The sequence below is a fragment of the Lepus europaeus genome, chromosome 14, assembly GCF_033115175.1.
Source record: "Lepus europaeus isolate LE1 chromosome 14, mLepTim1.pri, whole genome shotgun sequence".
Taxonomy (NCBI): Eukaryota; Metazoa; Chordata; class Mammalia; order Lagomorpha; family Leporidae; genus Lepus; species Lepus europaeus.
Window position 1 is genome coordinate 69,822,687 of NC_084840.1, and position 25,021 is coordinate 69,847,707.

The following is a 25,021-nucleotide window of genomic DNA, read 5'->3' on the forward strand; positions in this document are numbered from 1 at the left end:
GGGGAGAGTGAGAAAGAGAGAGATGAGAGGGAGAGACTAGCTTCCATCTACTAGGTCACTTCCCACATACCTGCAATAGCAGAGCTAGGTTGGGCCTGAAGTTGGGAGCTGGGAATTCAGTCCAGTCTCCCTGTGGGTGGCCCAAACCCTGTTACTTGAGCCATCACTGCTACTTCTACAGTCTGCATTAGTTGGAAGAGAGAGTCCAGAGCTGGAACTGAGTATCAAACCCAGGCACTCCAGTATGGGACACTGACATGTTAACCTCTAGGCCGAATTCTCACCCCAGACAATGCAAGTTAAACTAGAGGAATATGAAAATATATCTAAAAACTTGAGGGGCTCTTTTGAAGACAATATGTGGACATTATGGTGCTGGCTCTTTCATGTATCTCACCTTCATTGGCTGTCCCCCTCCTTTGTCATGATATTTATACTGTTTCTGTAATTGCAGTTAGGGTCAGGATCCTTTGTTGTTCCCAGGTGAACATGAGAAAGAGGGAAGGAAGCCAAATTATTTTTCCAAGATGATTACACTAGTAGGATAAAGAATGAGTTAAATGGATTTTTGAGGCTGTATATATTTTTAAAAGATTTATTTATTTGAAAGTTAGAGTTACACAGAGAGAGGAGAGACAGAGAGAGAGAGAGATCTTCCATCTGATGGTTCACTCCCCAATTGGCCGCAATGGCAGGGGCTGCGCCGATCCGAAGGTAGGAGCCAGGAGCTTCCAGCGGGTCTCCCACACGGGTGCAGGGACTTGGGCCATCTTCTACTGATTTCCCAAGCCATAGCAGAGAGCTGGATTGGAAGTGGAGCAGCCATGTCTTGAACAGGCACCCATATGGGATGCCAGTGCTTCAGGGCAGGGCGTTAACCAGCTGCTCCACAGCGCTGGCCCCCGAGGCTGTATATTTTTTAAGGACATTTGTTTAACATGAAATTAATGGGGCTCTAAGAGATGGGAGGAGGACTGGGCTGGAGTGTAGGGAGTATGGGATTGGATTGTGGATGACCTCCCCTTGGAGGAGGGTAGAGGGGCAGGAGGAGATACTGGACCAGCTTTTCTCATAGGAACAGTGCCATAACTTAGACTATCTCAGAATGCTACTTTAGACAGACTGTCTCAGGCAGAGGGCAAGTAAGGGTATATAAAGCTTTCAGGACCCCACATTTCACTTCATCTTGCACAGAACTACCCGTCAATATAAGTGGTATTTCAGATATTTTGCTGCTGTTTCTTTACATTTTTAGTTGTGCTTTGATGTTGACCTGCTTAATTCTGCTTATTCTTCCTCTGAGCATTCTTTAGATCCACAGCATGGCAAAATAAATGCCAAAGTTTTAAACAATGATATCCATAAGATCTGAACATTTAAAATAACTTTTATTATTAGAATATCTTAGACCATGGAGCAGTAACATAGTGATCATAAATAAATACAACTGTTACTTAGAGACATTTGGTTTTTGTTGAAAGATAAGATGGAATTAAGGAACTCAAGGTGTAGAAACAAGTAACTGGATTTTTTCAGGAAAATAAAAGAGCATTTTCTATCTGAATCTATTGAACAGGAAATGAAAGCCATTAAGAACTGAAGCATGGAGCAGCTTCAGGGATGGGCTATTTATTTTTCTTAGCCTTAAAGGCCTCTGGAGTGCTGTCTTCTGTGATCTTTTGTGTCAGGTACTGTTTTTCTCTCTGCAACTATACTTTGTCTTGGCTTGCTGGTAGTATTTTATTTATTTGAAAAGCAGAATTGCAGAGGGAGAGGGAGAGGGAGAGAGAGAGAGAGAGAGATGGCTGCAATGCCCAGGGCTGGGCCAGGCCTAAGCTAGGATCCTGGAACTCCATCTGGGTCTCCCACATGAATGGTAGGAACCCAAGTGTGTGGGCTATCTTCTGCTGCTTTCCCAGGAGCATTGGTAGGGAGCTGGATCTGAAGTAGAGTAGCTGGGACTTGAACCAGAATTCATATGGGATGCCATTGTTGCAGATGGTTGCTTAACACACAATGCTGGCCCCTACTGGTAGTTTCTGATTCCTTGTTTTTTCAACTTTGGTCAGCATTGCCTGTTAAGCTCTTTACCTCCTGATGCTTTATTTTTTTTTTAACTTCCATTGCAAATTGATTGATTCTGTGTTTCTCAGGAGAGGACTGGTTGAGTAAATTAGGTTAATACTTTAGGATACTTCACAGTTGTGAAAGAGCTTGAGGTGGAACCCTTGGTGTACTGGAGCCAGTCCCATTGTAAGCTTGGAAATTAGTCACCATGGTGGGAGTATTTGCAGCATGGAAATTAGCAGGTGCCAAAAAACAGAGCTCATCACCTCTGCCCCTTCTCATCAGGACTGGCTGCTGAGCCTTTATCTACACACCACTGGGTAGATGTATAGTGTGCACAATCTCCAAGATATGCTGCTAAGGAAAAAAAGAATCATAAAATAGAGTTACTTGTAGAAAGATTCTAGTTTTTAAATAGAAAAGGGAGAACGAAATGCATGTCTAGTACTTGAATACATGCAGAGTTTTGTATAGTGCAGAGAAAATTTTTAGTTGCTTTTAGGCAGTGAGACTTAGGTTTGCAGTAGGGTGTGTGAACATGTGTACAGCTGACCAGAAGTCAGTTTTGGACACTGTCTGCAGTTGATTGTGAACATTAATTGCCAATAAAATTTTTACATAAATATAATCTCAATATAATTTACTTCATCCTCAAAGGTTATGATGAGGTATGTAGAAAAAGAAATGTAACTCTAATATTGAAAGTACTGAGGTTGGGGCTGGTGCTATGGCACAGTAGGCTAAAGCCTCCGCCTGCAGTGCTGGCATCCCATATAGGTGCTGGTTGTGTCCCAGATGCTCCACTTCTGATCCAGCTCTCTGCTAATGGCCCGGGAAAGCAGCAGAAAATGACCCAAGTGCTTGAGCCTCTGCACCCATGTGAGAGACCCGGAAGAAGCTCCTGGCTCCTGGTTTCTGATCAGCCATTGTGGCCATTTGGGGAGTGAACTAGCGGATGGAAGAGCCTTCTCTCTGTCTCTCCCTCTCTCTGTCTGTAACTCTATCTTTCAAGTAAATAAATTTTAAAAATCTTTTAAAAAAATGCTGAGGTCAAATAAATGTACTTTTCGTATGTACCCGCAGATCCCAGCCGGGGCCCTTTGTACTTTCCTTCATGTTTGGACTATGACTTTCATCACTCTGGTTCTTGTTTGCCCTGAGATTTCTAGTAGTCCCCTCATTCTCTTTTTGGAATATTTATATATGCTTACATTTATATATACTTATATTGCTAATAATATTCATGATCTGGATGTGGCTTGGAATTCACTTTCTTCTTGAAGACATTTGTAGTGTCTTGTAATGTGGACTGGTTGCTTTCTAGGCAGTTATACATTTGGCATCTGGAAATGTGTAAATATAGTCTCCTGTGGTTTCATAGATCCTGTGTTTGCTTCTCTTTGATTCAGTTAAAGAAAATTATTCTGACAGTTAAAAAATTAAGGCAGACTTTATTCAGGACTATTGTGATAGGTGTCAAGACTGTCAAAATAGAGAGGAGAGATAGGTTTCAACTCTCAATGCAGTAAGGACAAGTGGGAATTCATAAGCAGTGAGCAGTCAGGCAGGTGCGAGGTCAGTGGATGAAAAATTACTAGGAGGAGACATCAAGGGTAGGAGGATTGTTGCTTAAGGCTGGCAGGTGATCAGGTATCAAGGGTGGGGAATGAGGAATCTGACCAGATGTCGAGGATGATCAAGTATCAAGGGTTGGAGGATTCTTGCCAAACTGAACAGAATTTGTACTAAAACTAGCCAGGGTAGAATGATGATTGGGCAAGGCCAAGGCAGAGAATTGTCAAGAAAAGGGCTCAAAAGAACCTCACTGAAGTTTGTTCAAAGAGGGAGTCTTCCCCAGTTCCTTTTGTTATTGGTTTGTTTTCTATAATAGGTATTCTCAAGTTCTTTTTTTCAAAGAAACATTGCATAGACTGTAAACTTTGAATCATGCATTCATGTTATTGTAACAAAGTACCACAAATGTGGTGGCTTAAACAACACAAATTTATTTTCTTCAAAATCTGGAGGTCCAGAGTCTTTTTTTTTTTTTTTTAAAGATTTTATTTATTTATTTATTTGAGAGGTAGAGTTACAGACAGTGAGAGAGACTGAGAGAAAGGTCTTCCTTCCATTGGTTCACTCCCCAGATAGCCACAACTGCCAGAGCTGCGCCGATCTGAAGCCAGGAGCCAGGAGCTTCTTCCCAGTCTCCCATGTGGGCCCAATCTCTGGGACCATCTTCTGCTTTCCCAGGCCATAGCAGGGAGCTGGATTGGAAGAGGGGCAGCCGGGACTAGAACCAGCGCCCATATGGGATCCCAGCACCGCAGGCAGAGGATTAACCTTCTCACCATGGCGCCAGGCCTGAGGTCCAGAGTCTTAACTCAGTGTCATTAAGTTTAAGATGTCAGCATGTCTAGTTCCTTCTGGAGCTTCCAGGGAAGAATCTGTTTCCTTGACTTTTCTAGATTTTAGAAGCTGCCTCCTTTCCTTGCCTGGTGACTGACCCTTCCTGGAATCATTGCAACTTCTTGCTTTCAGTTTCACGTATCCTACTTCCTCCTCCTCCTTCTTCTTCTTCTTCTTCTTCTTCTTTTTTTTTTTTTTGACAGGCAGAGTGGATAGTGAGAGAGAGAGAGAGACAGAGAGAAAGATCTTCCTTTTTGCCGTTGGTTCACCCTCCAATGGCTGCTGCAGCCGGCGCATCTCACCGATCCAAAGCCAGGAGCCAGGTGCTTCTCCTGGTCTCCCATGCAGGTGCAGGACCCAAGGACTTGGGCCATCCTCCACTGCCTTCCCGGGCCATAGCAGAGAGCTTGCCTGGAAGAGGGGCAACCGGGATAGAACCAGGACTAGAACCCGGTGTGCCGGCGCCACAAGGCAGAGGATTAGCCTGTTAAGCCACGGCACCGGCCCCTACTTCCTTCTTGACCTTCTCATCTCCAGTTCATGGATTCTGTGATCACATTGAGCCCAGCCATGCAATCCAGAACAGTCTAGATCAAGATTCTTAATTAATTACATCTGCAAATCCTTTTGCCGTATGGACTAACATTTAGCAGTGCCAAGGACTAGGCTGTGGCTTATATATATGAAGCAGGGGAAGTGTCATTTTTTTCAACTTACTGCCCTTTATAATATCTAAAATGTTTTTACTTTCCTCATATTTGATACAGAATGTCCTGTTCATGATAGTTTTTTTCCCCAGAACTTCAAAACTAGTGCTTCAGTATCTTCCTAGCTACTAAGTTAGATGCCAGTCTGGCTCTTGTGTCTCAGAAGATGCCTTGAAATTTTACACTCCTCTAAACTTCAAAGATTTGTTTGCCCTGGGTAACTTTTAGAACTGGCATAAACTGAGCACGATTTTAAATTTGTTACTGTCCAGTTATGTAATTAATGTTTATAGGCATGCCTTTAGCAGGGCTGTTGGTTCTGTAGAGGTTTCCAAATTGTAGGCCCCTGACGATTTAACAGAAAGAAACAATGAAGGAAAGAAAGAATGGCAGATTTCACAGTAACATCTTATAGTATTTACACATGTTGTCTCATGAAATACTTGATTCAACGTTATATGTGATGTTAGCTTTAAACACTCAAAACTGGGGCTGGCACTGTGGCGCAAACACTGGCAACCCATATTCAAGTCGTAACTGCTCTGCTTCCAGCTACCTGTTAATGTGCCTGGGGAAGCAGCAGAAGATGGTTCAAGTCTTGGGCCCTTGTACCCATGTGGGAGAACCTGATGGAATTCCAGGCTCCTGGCTTTGGCCTTGTCCAGTTCTTGCCTTTGCTGCCTTTTGGGAAGTGAACCAGTGGATGGAAGATCTATCCTCCCTATCCCCTTCTCCTTCCTCTTCCATCCCCTTTTCTCCTTCCTCTCTTTCTCCCTGTCATTGTGCCTTTCAAATGAAATAAATCTTTTTTTAAAAAGTTCAAACCCACTTCTTTAGCATATATTTGCTTACTCTCTGAAACAGCAACTTTCTGATACCCCTGGGAGGTAGCAGTTGATGGCTCAAATCCTTGAGTCCCTGTCACCCTTGTGAGAGACACAGATGGAATTCCTGGCTGCTGCCTTTGACCTTGCCCATCTATCCACCCTTCCCCTTTGCTTTGTCCCTCTTCCTTCTAAATAAAAAAAAAAAAAAAAAAAAAGAATAAACATTTAAGTAATTTAAGAATTACAGATTACATTGTTATAAAATATATTTGAGGAAACAGCATTTTTATGTGGCTTTAGTTTCATGTGTAGCAGTTAAATTTTCCTTTGTTGCTCCATGACAGCTTTAGTAAAAGGACTGAGAATGCGGCTAATTTTGAAGCAGAAGGGAAGGCTGCTTGTTGAAAACCCCTGATTGTTAGTTGCTGGAATGTGGGGTGTAGGCTGTTGTGGTTCATAGCTGGGATCTAGTCTGAAAGACATGTTTCACTCTCAGTAAATATCTTCTTTGTTTGAATATCTGTAGTCTGTGGAAGGAACTACAGTGAAATCTTTCTTCCCCCTTTGAAAAAGATAGAATGTATCTCAAACTTATTCTTTCCTGTGCTTGTTTCACAAAAAGTTTCAAGTAGAACTGCCTTCCACTTTTCCTTGTTTCCTTATTAGTTGCAGAATGTGTAAGGTAGCACCTGATGCTCTTGGTATGCTCCAGAACTATAAAGTACTAATGAAGTCTTGGAATAGTTAAATTATTCTATGAGGACTGAAGCTGTTCATTCCCAAGGCCAGAGTGATCATCTCACAAAGGGTAAAGTACTTTTCCAATCTTTAATTGTTGATACATTTTACACTTACCTGTCAAAATGCACACTAGGAAAAATGGTCTGCTGTTAATTTTGTTTCACTGGATTAAATTTGAAATTTGGTAACTTTATCTGAATTGTTAGTGACACTCAGATACAATGCTTGATTTTAAAGAATTCTAATTCAGTAAGATACTTGATTCATAAAGGTTCTTGGGCTTTAGATGGGATTTTGAGCACTTCAGATCTTACAGTATTCAATTTTTAAAAAGCTTGTTAAAATCTGTAGTTGTCACTTTCAATGAATTTGTGCCCATTTCCCCGTGTGGTTGAGTGTTTCATGTGTACTTGAGGATTCCGATCTGTCTTGCAGCTTACCTCTCACACTTGGAAACTTTGTTCTAGCAAAGCTAAAGTCAGTAAACATAATTCATTAAATTTGACTTGGATAATTTTGTTTTTTTTTTTTTTAAACTAAAAGCCTGGTGAAGTAAACAGGCTGATATTTAAAGTAAGTTGATACATATATTTTTCCACGTTTTTATTTATTTATTGACAGGCAGAGTGGACAGTGAGAGAGAGAGAGAGAAAGGTCTTCCTTTGCCGTTGGTTCACCCTCCAATGGCCGCTGCGGCTGGTGCACCGTGCTGATCCGAAGGCGGGAGCCAGGTGCTTCTCCTGGTCTCCCATGGGGTGCAGGGCCCAAGCACTTGGGCCATCCTCCACTGCACTCCCGGGCCATAGCAGAGAGCTGGCCTGGAAGAGGGGCAACCAGGACAGAATCCGGCGCCCCAACCAGGACTAGAACCCGGTGTGCTGGTGCTGCTAGGCGGAGGATTAGCCTGTTGAGCCATGGCACCGGCCTCACGTTTTTGTTTTTTTTTTTTTTTAATGATGGGAACTTTTCCTTCAGCTACCTTTATTATGACAACCATATGGAGTTATTCTTTACTTACCATGGTATTTTGGCAACAAATGGCACTGTATTTCAAACCAAGTTTTCCCAAATAAACTTACTAATCATAGATTTTATCAGGTAAGGAGGGCATGCATTTATCATATGAATTGATGGGATTAAGCTCTGATTAAATGTTTATTTGATAATGACTTGCGAAGTACCAATGAACATAGCTGTCAGTGTTTAATAGGTGCCTGGAACTTGGTGCACACTTGCACACAGATACAAGACAGCTGTTTATGTCGCTGTGTTCAGTGTTTTGGGGTAAACTCTGTTCTTTTGGTGGAATTTCTAAATAAACAATCATGTGAGAACCAAAGGAAGCATTTCAATATAATTCTTAATAATGTTGTCAACTACAAGTCATGTAATACGAAACATGATTTAAATATAGCAAACCTTGCATAACAATAACTACTTACTCTATGGAGATGGTTGCCTTTCAGTGTGGCTTATTAAATAATGTCTTTAAACTCAGGATTGGGAAAGATTAGCATTTTCATTTGGTCTCCTCAAGGATTTAAAAAAAATTTTTTTTAAAGATATTTATATGAAAGAGAGAAAGAGGGGGAGAGACAGACAGAAAATCTTCCATTTACTAGGTCACTCCCTAGATGGCCACAGTGACCAGAGCTGGGCCAATCTGAAGCCGGGAGACAGGAGTTTCTTCCAGGTCTCCCATGTGGGTGCAGGGGCCAAGCACTTAGGCCATCCTTCCGCTTCTGCTTTTCCCAGACCATTAACAGGGATCTGGATCGGAAGTGGAGCGGCTGGGACACAAACCGGTATCCCTGTGGAATGTCCCAGGCGGCAGCTTCACTGGTTATGCCACAGTGCCGGCCCCTATTCAAGGATATTTGGCTACATGTTTTTAAGTTTTTAAAAATTACTTTTTGAGAGGCAGAAAGAGAAGTGAGGGGCGAGCACACGTGTGTCCTCTTGCTCTCCTATTTGTTGGTTTATGTTGCCAGGAATCAAACCCAGGCAAAGTGGGATGTGGGCATCTTAACTGCAAAGTTAAATGCCTGTCCCAGATTTAGCTGTATTTTATGAAATTAGTTGGACTTTAATTCCACTTTATTTTTAGAATGCATTCATTAATATTATAGAAATTTCTCCCCATGTAGAAATACAAGGATAAGAAATTTTTAAGGAAATTTAGAGATCTAGAATTTTGTTTGGTTTTGTCTTTTTCATGATCTGTAATTTTATTTTTAATTCCAAGTCTTGTGATCACATAATTAGAAATTTTGTGCTGATGGTGTATCTCATCTACCTTAGTCCTTCTAATGAGTTGGCAAAAGCGCCATTACTAAACACAAATACATAGTAGTTCCTCAGTTTTATGTGTTTTCAAATAGCTGCTTATAGACAATCCTGAATTTTAACTTAGTCTAGTAGTAACTTAGTCTAGGTAGTAAAGAATTCAAAAGTGGAGTTTAACTTGTTAGTTCACCTGGTTGTGCTGACTTTCAAAGCACCTGACCTTAAAGATCATCTACAGGGTCTGGTGCTGTGGCGCAGTAGGTTAATCCTCTATCTGCAGTGTCAGCATCCTATATGGGTGCCAGTTCTAGTCCTGGTTGCTCCTCTTCTGGTTCAGCTCTCTGCTATGGCCTGGGAAAGCAGTACAAAATGGCCCACGTGTTTGGGCCCCTGCATCCGTGTGGGAGACCCAGAAGAACCTCCTGGCTCCTGGCTCCTGCCTTCAGATTGGTGCAGCTCCAGCTGTTGCCATTTGGTGAGTGAACCAGTGGAAGGAAGACCTTTCTCTCAGTCTCTCCCTCTCATTGTCTGTAACTCTACCCCTCAAATAAATAAATAAAATCCTTTAAAAAAAAAAAAAACCCTTTATATATGTAAGCCATACTAAAATGCCTTTCAGTAAGTAGAAGGCAGCAGTTTAGATACAGGACATTCTAATTAGATTGACATAGCTAAGACCAGAAATAAAGTAGACATTTCTGTCTATTTTCAGCTCCTGCCTTTAGTGGGTAGAGAACACAAGTGAGTCTTCCTTGGTCCTGGGACAGTGAAGTAATTTCCCCAGCATTTTTTTTTTTAAAAGACTTATTTATTTATTTGAGAGTCAGAGTTAACACTGAGAGAGAGAGAAAGAGAGAGAGAGGGAGGGAGGGAGGGAGGGAGAGAGGGAGGAAGAAAGAAAGAGATATCCTCCATCCGATGGTTCACTCATCAGATGGCCGCAATGGCTGGAGCTATGCCGATCTGAAGCCAGGAGCCAGGAGCTTCTTCCTGGTCTCCCATGCAGGTGCAGGGGCCCAAGCACTTGGGCCATCCTCCATTGCCTTCCTGGGCCACAGCCGAGAGCTGGACTGGAAGAGGAGCAACTGGGACTAGAACTGGCGCCCATAGGGGATGCTGGCGCTTCAGGCCAGGGCTTTAACCCACTGTGCCACAGCGCCGGCCCCTCCCCAGCATTTAAATATAAATCCATCTCCCAAAAGGTTTTGGGATGGCATTCACAGTTTTTGTGAAAAGTTGAACATTATTAAGTCCAATCATATCCTTAGAAGGGGAAAACAGTAGGGGCATTTTCTGAACTGGAATTATACCAGAATTTCAGTAAACCCAATCCTATTTATTTAACCACACAAGGCAGTCTTAGACTGTTGAACAAAAATAGTCTGTCAGTCATTCATGATCTGAATTCTGGTGTATGAGAATTAAATTATGTTGTAGATATAAAAAAGTCTCGGGACATTCCTGATTTGTAATAAATAAGGCAGTGGCCAACTATTACTCATTAGTAGCTTTTTTGAGATAAGCTGTCAAGTCTGCCCTTTCGTTCTTTGTCTTAATGCTAGCAAAGATCATTTTGGTTCCAGAGTTGTATTTCTTGGGGTTTTCCAAATACTCCATCAGAGTGTCCCCTCCCCAGGTGATACCTTTATTCCTGTTGGCATCTCTGTTGGAGAATCCAACAGCCTGACCTGTCTTCCGTGCAAACAGACCATGGAGATTTGGTCCAGTCTTATGCTTGCCTCCTTTTTCCGAGATGTGGCACTGGGCACATTTCTGAACAAAAATCTTGCCTTTCTCAACATCACCCATTTTTAACTCGCTCATTTGTTGCTCGTACTTCACGGCCCCAACAGGGAAGCTGGATGTCCCGCTCTCTCGAGAATCTTTTGTTTTGACTTAGAACAACTCTTCTGATTATGTTGAAGTACATCATCTTTCTCCTGGAAAGTCAGTATGTAATTTTACCTACTTCCAGTTAAGACCTCTGGTAAATGGTTAAGTTCATTTCTGGAAGTCTCTAGACTGAAAATGTGTAAAGATCTGCTTCTTGCACTTTGTTACAATGAAGTTTTTTGAGGGATACTTTGCAATTTCATTACTAACTCCATCCTGTTTATTCATTGTTCTGTTAGAAATATAGTTGAAACCCCTATAACTGGTATGAAAAATAAAGGGCTGGTGTAGAATACATTCCAAGAAAGCCTTCAGCTGACCCATTTGTCCGCATCACTAAAGAAATTCACATTGAGTCTCTCTGATAATAGAAATGAGGTTTAATAAGTAGTCACACTCCCTGGTTTGAGTTAAATGTCTAATAATATATATTTCCCTATCTTTTGGTAGGAGTATGAGTTTAATGTTTTAGAGCTGAGAACCAGAAGAGGGGAAAAAGGAATTGACAGGCTTGTAAGTCTAAAGTAGGATAATGAATATGTGTATAATTGCATTGATAATCTCAGACTTCTGTTTGCATTATTATGAACCTCTAAGCAATCAGTCTGTATTTTTATTTTATTGAACTATTCCATTTTTTAAAGGGTTTATTTTTTATTTATTCAAAAGAGTTAGAGAGAGGTGAAGCAACAGACAGAATCTTCGGCCTGCTAATTCACTCCCCAAATAGCTGCAATGGCCTGGGCTGGGCCAGGCCAAAGCCAGGAGCATGGAGCTTCTTCTGAGTTTCCCACATGGTTGCAGGGGCCCAAACACGTGGGCCATCCTCTCCTGCACTGCTTTCTCAGGCACATTAGCAGGGAGCTGGATTGGAAGAGGAACAGCTGGATCTCCAACCAGTGCCAATGCAGGCTTAACAGTGCCGGCCCCTCTTTTCTATTAGTCACACTTTCCGTAAAGAGTTGCAAATTGACATTTTGTAGTCAAGATGACAAAAGCAGTAACATAAACATTTTCATAAGTAAATTTTAAAAAATGTACCAATTCTCGTATTGCTATTTTTACTATTACATAAAACTTTGTGCTTGTTTGATTATCTCATTAACATAAATCCCTAGAAATGGAATTGATGGATAAGTGAAATGCCCATTTTTAAGATTTCTGTTACATGTTACCCTGTTACTTTCTAGAAAGATTGTATACACTTATATGTTTTCCTGAGAGTAAGCAGCTGCAGACTTCCCCACACTGTTGTCAACACTGAGTAAGGTCAGTGCATTTTTTGGGTTGGTTTGGAATATGTTCAAACTGATATTTTAAAGCTTGTTATTTCTTTCGTTGCTAATGAGGTTGAGTTTTTCCATGTTTTGGCTTTTAAATTTAGATTTTCCTCTTATCAGAGCTGTACTTGACTTAAGAGATTCAGTAGTGACTTAAGAGATTCAGTAGTATATAAGAATTGTTTTGCAAATAGCTGACTTCCGTACTCTTCCATCTTTACTTGTGGCTCCTTTTGGGTAACCCTAGCCACAACCCTGGCTGACTCCTTTTGTGTTTCCTCTCATAGTGCTGGGTAACATGCCTGTGTTGCCACTTCCTCCTCCTCAGTGTTGGTCTTGTCCATTGATCTCTGTCTTTGGAGAATGAAGATTTGATTGTCTGCTCTGACCCACTTTCATGCGCATCCCTTCAGCTCTCAGGGAATCGATTCTCTGTAATCAACTGTCTTGCTTTCAACCATCCATACCTCTCCTCAAGAATCTTTTGCTGGACCTTTTGGGGAGGGAGTTTCTAGAATCCCAGTGTTGTCAGTTTAGTGGGGTTTTAGTGGAAATAGATGTAAAAGTATGTGTTCCATTTGCCATTTCTAAATGCAAATTTTTCTGTATCTGTACTAATCATTTTTATAGAGTAATAGTTCAAATCGGAGGCCTTGGGATCAAGACTGTCTGAATTTGAATACTGGCTTAGCCTTTTGTTAGATTTGTGACATTGGACAAGTTGTCTAAAATCTCTAAACGTCAATATTGTTAGTGTAGGATTTATAATGATAGCCACCATAGAATGTTGTAAGGATGAGGAATTATAAGGCGTGGTAAAGTGCTGAGTATGATTTCTGCTGCCTGACAGTATCTTTGTATGTGCAAGTACTTAGTAAGAATACAAACTATACCCATAGTTGTTGGTACTGTTGTTAACTTTTGTGAATTTCTTGCTTAGGGCCTTTGTCTAGTTTTCTGCTGGGATACTATCTTTTTCTTCTTGATCAGACATGTCTTTTGTATGATCTGTCATTGTTTTTTTTTTTTTTTTAAATTTTTATTTATGATACTTGGGATATGTATTCATAACCATTTTATTTCATGTTGTGATCTCAGCTTTTGTTGTCAGATTTGTGTGTGTGTTTAAAATTTATTTATTTGAATGACAGAGTGAGACACAAACGGGGAAGGAGAGACAGAGACAAATCCTCCATTCAGCGGTTCACGCCCCAGTTGGCCACAATGGCTAGGGGCTAGGGCTGGGGCTAGGGCTGGGGCTGGGCCTGGCCGAAGCCAGGGATCTGAAGCTCCATCCAGGTTTCCCACCTGGGTGGCAGGAGCCCAAGGCCATTAGCAGGGAATTGGATTGGAAGTAGAATAGCCAGGACTACTTGAAACTGGGCTCGCGTGGGATGCTGGCACCTCTGGTATCGGCTTAACCTCCTGCACCACAATGCCAGCTCCAAGAAACTAGATATTGATAAGAAAGAAGTATATGTATACATGTATATGCTGCAAAGCTGGAGGCACATAGATCTGTGAGGAGATTCTTACAATATTTGAGGCATTTGATAAAGAGAAGTGAAAGCTAAAGGAAGACATGAATTTTTTTTAATTATTTGAGACATATTTTGTAACTCCTTCAGTTGTGTCTGTGGTAGTTCATTTCATTGAGAAATTAATTTTTTTAAATGAAGTGGCAACACACTTTTTTTTTTCTTTGAGATTTATTTTATTTATTTGAGAGGCAGAGTTACAGACACAGAAAGGGAGAGACAGAGAGAGGTCTTCCATCCACTGGTTCACTCAACAAATGGCCGCAACCGCTGGAGCTGGACCAGTCTGCAGCCAGGAGCCAGTAGCTTCTTCTGGGTCTCCCATGTGGGTGCAGGGGCCCAAGCACTTGGACTGTCTTCTACTGCTTTCCCAGGTGCATTAGCAGAGAGCTGGATCAGAAGAGGAGCAGCCAAGACATGATCCGGCATCCATATGGGATACCTGCACCGCAAGTGGAGGCTTAACCTACCACACCACAGCCCTGGGCCCTTAAATTAATTTTTAAAAGCCTGTTTGAATTGTCATTGTCTTTCCAAGTAGGTTTCATTTGAAAACTTAGAGCTTTCAGTTTCTACCTTAGTCCCCCTTTCTGTGAAGTTTTAGATCCAAATTTGACTCTTGAGTCATCAGATTTATCATGTCCCTAAGTTTATGCTGCATTAATGAATTTGCTTTCTTTTGAATATCTTAGGTGATGTTGATATGTTGATATTCCCAAGTTGGATATCAATATGTCAATTTATATTCCAGAGTTGAATATCTAATATATTCTTGATATGTTGATATTCCAAAGTTGTAGTTATAGACACTCCATTCCTTCATTAGTTTGATTTTGCCAACTTGTCATTTTAGGTAGTATTGACTTTGTTTCCTTTTTATACATTTTGTCTTAGTTCCATAATTAACTTTATGATTCTTCAAATAACAGTTCCTCTAAATTTGATGTCTCTACAGATTCAGACCAGGATGTAGCACTCAAACTTGCCCAGGAGCGAGCTGAAATAGTTGCTAAATACGACAGAGTAAGTATCTGTATTTACTCTTTGAGCAAGTTTTATTAGAAAAATCATATAAATAGAAATAGATTTGCTTTTTGGAGAGCTTAAATTACAGAAGCAATTTGTTTACTTCATAGTAACATTGAAGTCATCTTTTTAAATTTAGCTTCATTTTCATATTCCCTTCACTCTGTTCCTCCAATTCATCCAGTCTAGTCTCTCTTAACTGTTCCTCCAGTACACCAGGCTTGCTCCTGCCTCAAAGCCTTTGCACTGCCTAGAACATGTGTACGCTGGCTGTCCTCGTGCCTCATCGCCTCACATTTTTCACATCTTTATCCGGGGACTACTTCCTGTAAAGTCTTCTCTGACTTCCCTCTGTGTGCACTGCCCCCAGTATACACCCTGGCACTCTGCAAGCCTTCACCGTAACATTTATGTACATTCTATATGTTTTTCTTTGTTTATTGTCTGCTCTCTTTCATAGAATGTAAACTCTGAGGGCAGGAATTTCTTTGTTTAATATACTCTTATGTCTTAAATAACTAGAACAGTTCTTAATTCATACTAGATATTGAATAAACACTTCAGTAAGTGAATCTGTAGGATTAAATACCCATTGTATTCATAATCTATATGTACTATTCTAAAATTATCATAGATCTTAGATTTTGTCTTCATATATTTATAAATGATTTTCATTAGCACTTTACCCTTACATTAATATGGAATTTGGCTTTTGATGTCCTGAAAAGTCACAGTTGTTTATGATTTACATGTCTTTATTTTTCTACCTCCTGAGTTCTATAATGAGTCATAGAAGTGATTTATAAATGTCACTAGCATGTAATTATATTATCTGTTAATGTTTATTATTTGTGAGAATAAAGGGGCATGAAATTGTAGGAAGCCATCTGGACCATGCCCTGATTCCAGGGAGACATACAGACAGCACTCAGCTTAGCTGTTATGATCGCAGGGTTCGTTTTTCAGTTGGTTGTTTAGAACATCAGCCAGAGTTTCCTATTATTCGAATTAGCTTTTAATGTGGTCCGTGAAAAACCTAATTAATTTCTTTCAACTGCTTAACTAATATAAAAACCAAAGTACCATCATTCATTGATGCTTCTGTGCCTTCCCCTACCCCCGCCCCAGTTAACCAAGATGACCATTGTGTTAAGATTTGGGGATTTGTAACAGAAATGATATCCAGCAGTCTTTGCCCACAAAATGCTGAAAGTTTACTCAGAGGCAAAAATGAACAGACAGTTACAAAATATATTCACTCATTTGGAAGTATTCATAAGACGTTTGGATGTTTGAGTCTAAAATTTGAGAGAGTTACATTTGAGATTCCTACAGTGATCAGTGTTAGTCAGCAACCTAAGAGTAAGTGATATCTGGGTGAGAATAGTGGGCTCAGAACAGAATTCTGGGTAGACGAGCAATTAATTACCCATGAAGGGCATGTGTTTGGTCTAGCAGTTAAGATGCCGTTTGGATACACACACACCATATCAGAGTGCCTGGATTCGAGTTCTGGCTGCGCTTCTGATCCCAGCTTCCTACTAACGTGCACCCTGGGAGGCAGTGGCTGATAACTCAAGTACTTGAGTCCCTGCCACTCACGTGGGAGACCTGGATTGAGTTTCAGGCTTGTGGTTTTGTCTTGATCTCGCCCCGGCTGTTGGAGACATTTAGGGAGTGAAGCAGTAAATGGAAGTGTGTGTTCATTCTCTCTCTCTTGAATAATTAAGTAAATAAATAACAAAATCAATTAGTTGAATAATTTTTAAAAGTTATCCTTGGAAAAAACCCATCAAAAGATGAGTTTTAGAGGCATAAAAGGAACCAGTAGAGGACGGTATTGGAGAAGAGAGTGAGAGATTGATTAGATAAGGGCTGGGGAGTTCCACTGGGTCTGATAACTAGAGGGTCAGCTTGGGCCCTGGCAAGAGTAGTTTCAGGGCCAGTGTAGCTATGAAGTAAACGTGTGAGGAGACAATGTGAACAGCCTACTTGTAGGAGAAGTTTGGATGCCACGGCAAAAAATGCTTTTTCCCAAGTATTATTCACTGTAAAATGTTTAAGTTTGGTTGTTCATCCTTGAGTGGCATTCTCAGCCTCTGTGGCTCCTCTTTCTTTGCCAGCTTCCCCCAGGAACCCTAGACTGATGCAGCCTCAGCTCCCTGTGAACCTAACTTACATTGTTTGTAAATAGGAAAATAGTGATTACGTTGCCAGAAACTTAAATTTAGAGAAAAAATGGTAAGGCTGATAATGTCTCATTTCTAACTCTTACTATAATACGTAAAAATAGCCCTTGTGTTTTGGTCTTTTATCTTTAAGAAAATATTCAATTTTGTAAACTTGCAGCAGCACCCATTTTTGTCCTTTATTTCAGGGACGAGAAGGTGCAGAGATTGAACCTTGGGAAGATGCTGATTACCTTGTTTACAAAGTTACGGATAGATTTGGCTTTTTACAGTAAGTCCCAGAGATTGAAAGCTAGCTGTTTTTTTTTTTTTTTTGCATAGTTTCTATAATCACTTATTATATTGATTTTCTATAATTTTAATAGAATTGGTGTGACTGAGATTACAGGGTTGGTCCTGCAGTTTGATTTTTGGTACTAAATTCCTAGCATTTTCAACTTCTATGATTAAAATTGAAATACAGTTAAGAGTATAATCTACTATTCTTTGTATTTTAGTAAGAATTTTAATTGCAGTAAATGAGTTATATTAATAATTTAGCAGAATTGAATACAAATGGGAAATAATTGGCATTTTAAGAGTAATTATAAAACATTTTATTTTATATAAAAGTATTTTAAAAATAATTAGCAGTTAGAACTTCAGTGTTAGGCAGCCTAAAAATGAGAAATGAAGGGAAATGCCGTGATCTTCCTTATAGTTGTTAATGTATTCATGATACTGCATCCTAAAATTGATTCCATTTATCCTTAGGAAGCTACATAAATAGATGGGAGAGGTCTAGTTAAAGTTATTAGTTATCTGGTAATTAGTTATTAGTTATCTGGTTAAAGTGATTTTGACGCTTAGAAACATCCTGCAAATGGGGACAGCTGTTTTGTGCAGCACTTACGACATTTCTCCAGATGCCTCTGTCACGTATCAGAGTGCCTTGGCTCTGCTTCGTTTTCAGCTTCCTGCTAATGCACACACTGAGAGACAGCAATGATGGCTCAGGTACTTGAATCCCTGCCACCCACATGGGAGACCTGGATGGAGTTCACTCAGATATACTCTTGTAGTTGCCTTTCTTGTAAACAAGAAAAAAACAATAATTTTATTTTATAATATCACTGAATTTTAAAGGAAAAGCATAATTTCTTGTGTGGTTCATAGCAATAACTTATAATGCTCAGACTTTGTTTTTCTCCTGTTTCATTTTTTTATTATTGTGATTATTTCATTTTGAAATATTTTGTTTCATGCTTTTCTGAAATTAAAACAAGCCAGACAAGCAAACAAACAGAAACCATTCTAGGAGTTAGAGAATGTCTGTTCTGGAGTCTGCTGTTATCTGGTCAGTTAACCTTTTCATGCTTCAGCTGTAAGACAGGAAACAGTAGCTGCTTTACACATGAGGGGATGTCAGAAAGTTTGTGGAAAGCTGGAAATAAAAAATAAAGTCTAAAAATTTGGAAATTTATTGTGTAGATTTTTAGAGTATGCATTTTTTAATGAACTTTTTGAATATCCTAAAACTTAAGAGTATTGAGGCCTTGAAGAATGAAATGTAAGAATATTTTATAAATTTCTAAACAAATATAAAATGTTATTACTGTATCATGATATTAGAGTATCTGAAACATTCTCCAGAGGAATTAGAATCGGGACTGAGAGCCGTATTTAACTGTGATGAAAATACTGTTCTCAAATTAAACCACCACCCCCACTTTATTTTTAAAATCAAACTTAGCCACAAATGTGACAGGAAATGATTGCACAGTTGTTTAGGTTAATCAGCAGATCTAGGGTATGTGAATAACATTTTGAAGGACAATTTGAACATGAAGATTTTTGAAATGTAGTGAGTCTCAAACTTGCCTGCATGTTAGGATCAGCTAGGAAATAAAAAAATGTCTTGCTTCTGTTCTGGATTTTGAATCAGAAGGTAGACTCTCTGCTATTTTTATCTTTCCAAAGTATTTCTGATGGGAGTGAACCGTTGTAACAGATAATATTTTTATTGTAAAATGGTCTGATTTAGTATGAAGTATATATGAAAAAGTTATGCATTTCCAAAAGATCTGCTAATTACCTAAATTTTTTTTCTTGATGCGTGAAACACGGGCTTGGCCTTAGAAACAAGTAGTTCTGGCTCAAGAGCCAAACTTATATTTGGCAGTCTAAAAATTATAGTTAGTTATTTCATATTTATTTTTTGTTCTTCATGCTGAGTTCCACTTGGCTTTAGTGGAAAAATCTTAGTGACTTATCTTAATTATATTAGCTGATGTTTGCGGAGCACTTATTATTGTGGCAAGTGCTGTTCTAAGCCCTTTACATTGATTAGCTCATTTATCCTTTGGGAAACTCCTTGGGGAAGGTGTACTTTTTAATCTTCTTTTTATTCTAAAATTTTATTTTTTATGTATTTGGAAGGTAGAGTTACAGAGAGAGGAGGAGAGACAGAAAGAGAGATCTTCCATCTGCTGGTTCACTCCCTAAATGGCTGCAATTGGCTGGGCCTGAGCCAGGCTGAAGCCAGGAGCCCAGAGCTGCTTCTGGGACTTCCATGTAGGTGCTGTCTTCCACTGCTTTCCCAGGACTTTAGCAGTTAGCTGGATCAGAAGTGGAGCAACCAGGACTTGCACCGTTGCCCTTTTGGTTATTGCAGGCGGAGGTTTAACCTGCTAGGCCAAGAAGCTGTCCTCTTTATTGCCTTTTTAAATAGACTGAATCGCAAAGAGGTGAGGTGACTTGCCCAAGCTAAACTGTGGCTAATGTTAGATCTAGGTTCTGGCGCCATCTTGGTAGTCTTCCTGCAGAGTCCCTATACAGCCTGTTATTGCTTTCTTGTACTTTGCATAAGAGAAACATGGAATAGGTGCTTTTGTCACCATTGGCTGCTGGCTTGCCTGGGTTCCTTTCAGGATAATTGCAGTTTGGAGAGATGAAACTAAGCAAAAGTTTAATGAAGTGCCTTCCAAGGCAGGACCAGGGCAATTGCAAGACCATGTGGCAGCCTTTCTTCCTGGTTTGGGGCTTTTATCCCTGAAATATGAGGGGCATTGACTAGTGATGTGGCTGTGATGCTCATGATTGGGATTTGTGATTGACAGCTGGGAGTCGCATACTTTTGGTCTCTGTGCTTCTGTGGTTACAAACTAGACTTTTCTAGTTTGTCATTTAAACCTCAGAGTGGATGTTCTTGAGTGGGTTCCAGCAGATAGCAGAGTTCCTGGCCCCCCTCCCCCTCGGATGAGGGTTTTGTGGCCCCTCCCTAGTCAGTCATGTCAAGTTATCTACCAGACACTTAGAAATGCCTAGAAAAAAAATTGAAGGGGAAAATAGAGTACCTTAAGGAAAGATGCTGTTTGAAATGATCGAAGCTCACTGCTTTTTTCTGAACATGAATACAGTGCAGTTCTCATACTATTACACTGATTTTGTAAATTTATTCTATAAATAAAGTTCTAAAGCAGACAAAGTAAAATAATAATAAGGCAGAGAAATAGATTTTAGTGTAATGCTAGGCCTTGTTAAATTTCACCTAAGTCATTGAATTTTGTTAGAATGCCTAATATCAGTAAAAACTTCCGCCAGAGGTTGCTTTTAGTGACTTTTATGTCATTGTAGACTGGATTTTTTTACATGTACTTGGATATTAAACTTCCTGTGGCACCTTGATATAGAGAACATTTCCTTCTGTTTTCATAGTTCTTTGTAATTTTTATTGGTTCTGCAATGAAATTGGGGTTTAACTGTCAGTGTCAATACAGTAAAGTGGCCAAAAATTACTTAGTAGCCTTTTCTGAAGGTTGCTGAGTTCACATCTGAGTATAGTTTTAGAAACTGTACTTAATTGTTATGAAATATGAAGAAGTAAAAATAATTAACAATGATGGTGAAGGACTAACCTGATTTTATAATAGATTTTACAGTGAATCTTATAACTCCTGCCAAACCAGCCTGGCTTGGTGGTAGAACAGCACTGTCTTTGCTGTGTAACCAGCAGTGAGTGAGGTGTCATCCCCAGTCTGTGTGGCTGTGATTGAGTTACGGCTGGAGAATGGAGAGACAGAGCCTGTGAAAGAAGTTGGGAGAACTTTAACATTTTAGTCAAAAATAGTCACTGCTAGTCAGCTTAAGAAAGAATGCTTGGTATTTGGACAGATAATGCTTTTAGTCATAAGTTATTAATAGAAAAAATTAAAGAAACTGTACCAAAAATAGGGGAGATAAAATTAATGTCAAGGATCAGATTTTCAACTCCTTATCAAAATATGTATATTTATAAAATTCAGCAGACTATATGTAGTTTACTGTGACTGTGTAACAGGATGAAAACCAGGATATAAGGTTTTTTTAAATTATTATTATAAAGAGTATCTGTTTGGTTACAGGCTTATAAATTTTGACTAGAGTGAATCTAACCTTGGATAAAATTTATTTTAAAACCAAAGTGAAATTTAGCCAATATATTCAATACTTATGGATTTTTTTAAAGATTTATTTTATTTATTTGAAAGAGTTACAGAGAGAGGTAGAGATAGAGAGGTCTTCCATCCGCTGGTTCACTCCCCAGATGGCCGCAACGGCCAGAACTGCGCCTATCTGAAGCCAGGAGCCAGGAGCTTCTTCCCTGTCTCCCACAGGGATGCAGGGGCCCAAGCACTTGGGCCATCTTCTATTGCTTTCAGGCAATAGCAGAGAGCTGGATTGGAAGAGGAGTAGCCATATGGGATGCCGGTGGGGCAGGTGGAGTATTAACCTACTGCACCAGCCCCTACTTACTGATTTTAACAAGTTAAATTTTAAGTTTCCAAATGAAAGTTGTTCTCATAGTTACAGAATATTCTCTGTGACCTGTTGGAAGTTACAGACACATACATGCTAATTAGTAAATGTATTTAAAGTTGCATAGTAGATGAAAAATGTATCCAGTTAAGGCCCCTCTCCTTCCAGGGATGACTGTGTTGTTGTGTCTTAATGCATTTCTCTGAAGTACAGCCATGTGCTGTCAGCCCAGTGTTTGCTCTAAGTGGCCTTTAGGTGCCCTTAGACCCTTGTTCTCGATAGCAGGAATTGGCAAGCATTTTCTTTTAAAGAACCAATATTTTTGGCTTTGTGGGCCCGAGGGTCTTTGACACAACTATGCAACTGTTATGTTTGTACTCTAGGCAATATATAAATGAATGAACATGGCAGTGTTCTCTTAGAATTTATTTACAAAGACAAGCAGCGAGCTAGTTTTGACCCATGGACCCTAGTTTGCTGACATAAAGGAGCACTCATTCACCCAGATTGTGGTCCTTCCTGATAGGTGACAAGGTAAAAATCCATCATCCGTGCATGCAGGCCTGTGTTCATCCTTCCAGTCATACATTCATTCAGCAACATCTTTTTTTTAAAAATTTATTTATTTATTTATTTGAGAGGTAGAGTTACAGACTGATGGAGAGACAGAGAGAAGGGTCTTTCATCTGCTGTTTCATTCCTCAAATGGCCACAATGGCCAGAGCTGAGCCAATCCAAAGCCAGGAGCTTCTTCCAGGTCTCTCACACAGGTACAGAGGCTCAAGGACTTGGGCCAACTTTTTTTTTTTTTTAACATTTATTTATTTTTAAAAAGATTTATTTATTTATTTATTTATTTGAAAGTCAGAGTTACACAGAGGAGAGGCAGAGAGAGAGAGAGAGAGAGAGAGAGAGATCTTCCCTCCAATGGTTCATTCCCCACTTGGCCGCAAAGGCCAGAGCTGTGCCGATCTGAAGCCAGGAGCTTCTTCCGGGTCTCCTATGTGGGTGCAGGGGCCCAAGCAAGCCTTGGGCATCTTCTGCTCTTTTCCCAGGCCATAGCAGGGAGCTGGATCAGAGGTGGAGCAGCCGGGTCTCAAACCGGAGCCCATATGGGATGCTGGCGCTTCAGGCCAGGGTGTTACATCACAGTGCTGGCCCCTGGGCCATCTTCTACGACTTTCCCAGGCCATAGCAGAGAGCTGAATTGGAAGTGGAGCAGCCAGGACTAGAACTGGCGCCCATATGGGATCCTGGCACTATAGGCAGCAGCTTTACCACAGTGCCCTCCCTGGCAATTCCTTATTATTATTATTATTATTATTATTATTATTATTATTATTATTTTTGCCAGGCAGAGTTAGTGAGAGAGAGAAACAGAGAGAGAGTTATAGACAGTGACAGAGAGACAGAGAGAAAGGTCTTCCTTCCATTGGTTCACTCCCCAAATGGCCGCTCTGGCTGGCGCTGCGCTAATCCGAAGCCAGAAGCCGGGTGCTTCCTCCTGGTCTCCCATGCGGGTGCAGGGACCCACGCACTTGGGCCATCCTCCACTGTCCTTCCGGGCCACAGCAGAGAGCAGGACTGGAAGAGGAGCAACAGGGATTAGTTACCCGGCACCCCAACCGGGACTAGAACCCGGGGTTCCGGCGCCACAGGCAGAGGATTAGCCAAGTGAGCCACGGCGCTGGCCGGCAATTCCTTATTTTACAGTTTTAGTGGAAGCTTTCATTTTAGTTCATAAATCCTGGGGACAGTTTTTTTAGTCTGATTTTTTTCCCCTTTTGGCAGGCAGAGTGGATAGTGAGAGAGAGAGGCAGAGAGAAAGGTCTTCCTTTTTGCCGTTGGTTCACCCTCCAATGGCCGCTGCGGCCGGCGCACCACGCTGATCCGAAGCCAGGAGCCAGGTGCTTCTCCTGGTCTCCCATGCGGGTGCAGGACCCAAGGACTTGGGCCATCCTCCACTGCACTCCCGGGCCATAGCAGAGAGCTGGCCTGGAAGAGGGGCAACTGGGACAGAATCCGGAGCCCCAACCGGGACTAGAACCCGGTGTGCTGGCGCCACAAGGCGGAGGATTAGCCTGTTAAGCCACGGCGCCGGCCTCATTTTTTTTTTTTTTTTTAAGATTTATTTCTTCATTTGAAAGTGAGAGCTATGGAGAGAGAATGAGAGACACATCTTCCATCTGCTTGGTCACTCCCTAGACGGCCACAACGGCCAGGGCTGGGCCAGGCTGAAGCCAGGAGCCTGTAGCTCCATCTGGATCTCCAGTGAGGGTTCAGGGACCCAAACTCTTGGGCCATTTTCTGCTGCTTTTCCCAGGCCATTAGCAGGGAGCTGGATTGGAAGTGAAGCAGTAGAACCACATTAGCACCTATATTGCAGATGGTGGCTTTACCTGCTACTCCACAATGCCAGCCCCATGTTATTCTGATTTTTAAGTCATTTATTTGAGCCAGGAGTGGGAGTGGTGGTTTGGAGTAGAGGCTGGCAAACCACGACCTGCAGGCCTAGTCCAGTGCACCACCTGTTTTTGTGAAAGCTTGGTAGGAACAAAGCCACACTCGATTTACATGGTGTCTGTGGTTTCTTTTGCATTACAACATCAGAGTTCAGTAGTTGTGGACAAGAATGTATGGTCCGCAGAGCCTATACTATTTATTATTAGATATTGACCCTAACAGAAGTTTGCTTTACTGAGTCCTGATCTAGGGTAGTGTTGTTAAGTAGAACTTTGTGTAGTTACGGAAGTGTTCAATATGGCAACCTCTAATTACTCAACCTTCATGCACTTGAGCTGAAACAGATGACACTGAGTTATACCATGTTAAATTTTAATTTGCTATAAATAGCCACATGTGGCTGCTGTACTGGACAGCATAGGTCTGGAGATTTGAAGATGGAGACTATTGTAATTATAGAAGTTATTGTTTTATATTGCACCCAGTGGAATGTAAACTTATGTAATTCCTGTAGTAACTAATAAGTACTGACTATTGTGTGTGAGTGTGTGTGTGTGTGTATTTATATAGCCTTACAGTTGTGACAGGTCTGCATGATCTCACTGATAACATACATTACCTTCCTTCTGCAGTGAGGAGGAGCTCCCATATCATAATGCAGCTGTGGAACGGGTAAGTCCAGCTCTTCATGTATTCATAGTTACCGGTGAGTTGCCAACCTACCACTGTTGTGATCTGAGTGCCTGATTGCTCATGTCACTGTCAGAAAGCAAACTAATGATGAAATAAGTGTGGGGCACTTGATGCGACTCTGATAGA

The 25,021-nt window shown here is 40.8% G+C and overlaps 2 protein-coding genes across 4 annotated transcripts in view; one reads left to right on the forward strand and one right to left on the reverse strand.

Moving 5' to 3' along the window:
- The window catches only part of USP6NL (USP6 N-terminal like), a 198,524-nt gene that overhangs the window by 103,531 nt on the left and 69,972 nt on the right, over positions 1-25,021 (forward strand). For 2 of the 3 annotated variants that reach the window (XM_062210917.1, XM_062210916.1), the window contains exons 3-5: positions 14,704-14,771; positions 17,152-17,234; positions 24,835-24,874. In XM_062210917.1, the coding sequence (XP_062066901.1) occupies positions 14,704-14,771; positions 17,152-17,234; positions 24,835-24,874 (191 nt within the window). Of the gene's footprint in view, positions 1-14,703; positions 14,772-17,151; positions 17,235-24,834; positions 24,875-25,021 lie in introns of those variants that run through there. The other variant, XM_062210919.1, reaches the window with a different exon arrangement.
- LOC133773870 (cytochrome c-like) lies at positions 10,485-10,846 on the reverse strand. The gene has a single exon (XM_062211420.1). The coding sequence runs from the start codon at positions 10,844-10,846 to the stop codon at positions 10,532-10,534; it is 315 nt and encodes a 104-aa protein (XP_062067404.1). The 3' UTR covers positions 10,485-10,531.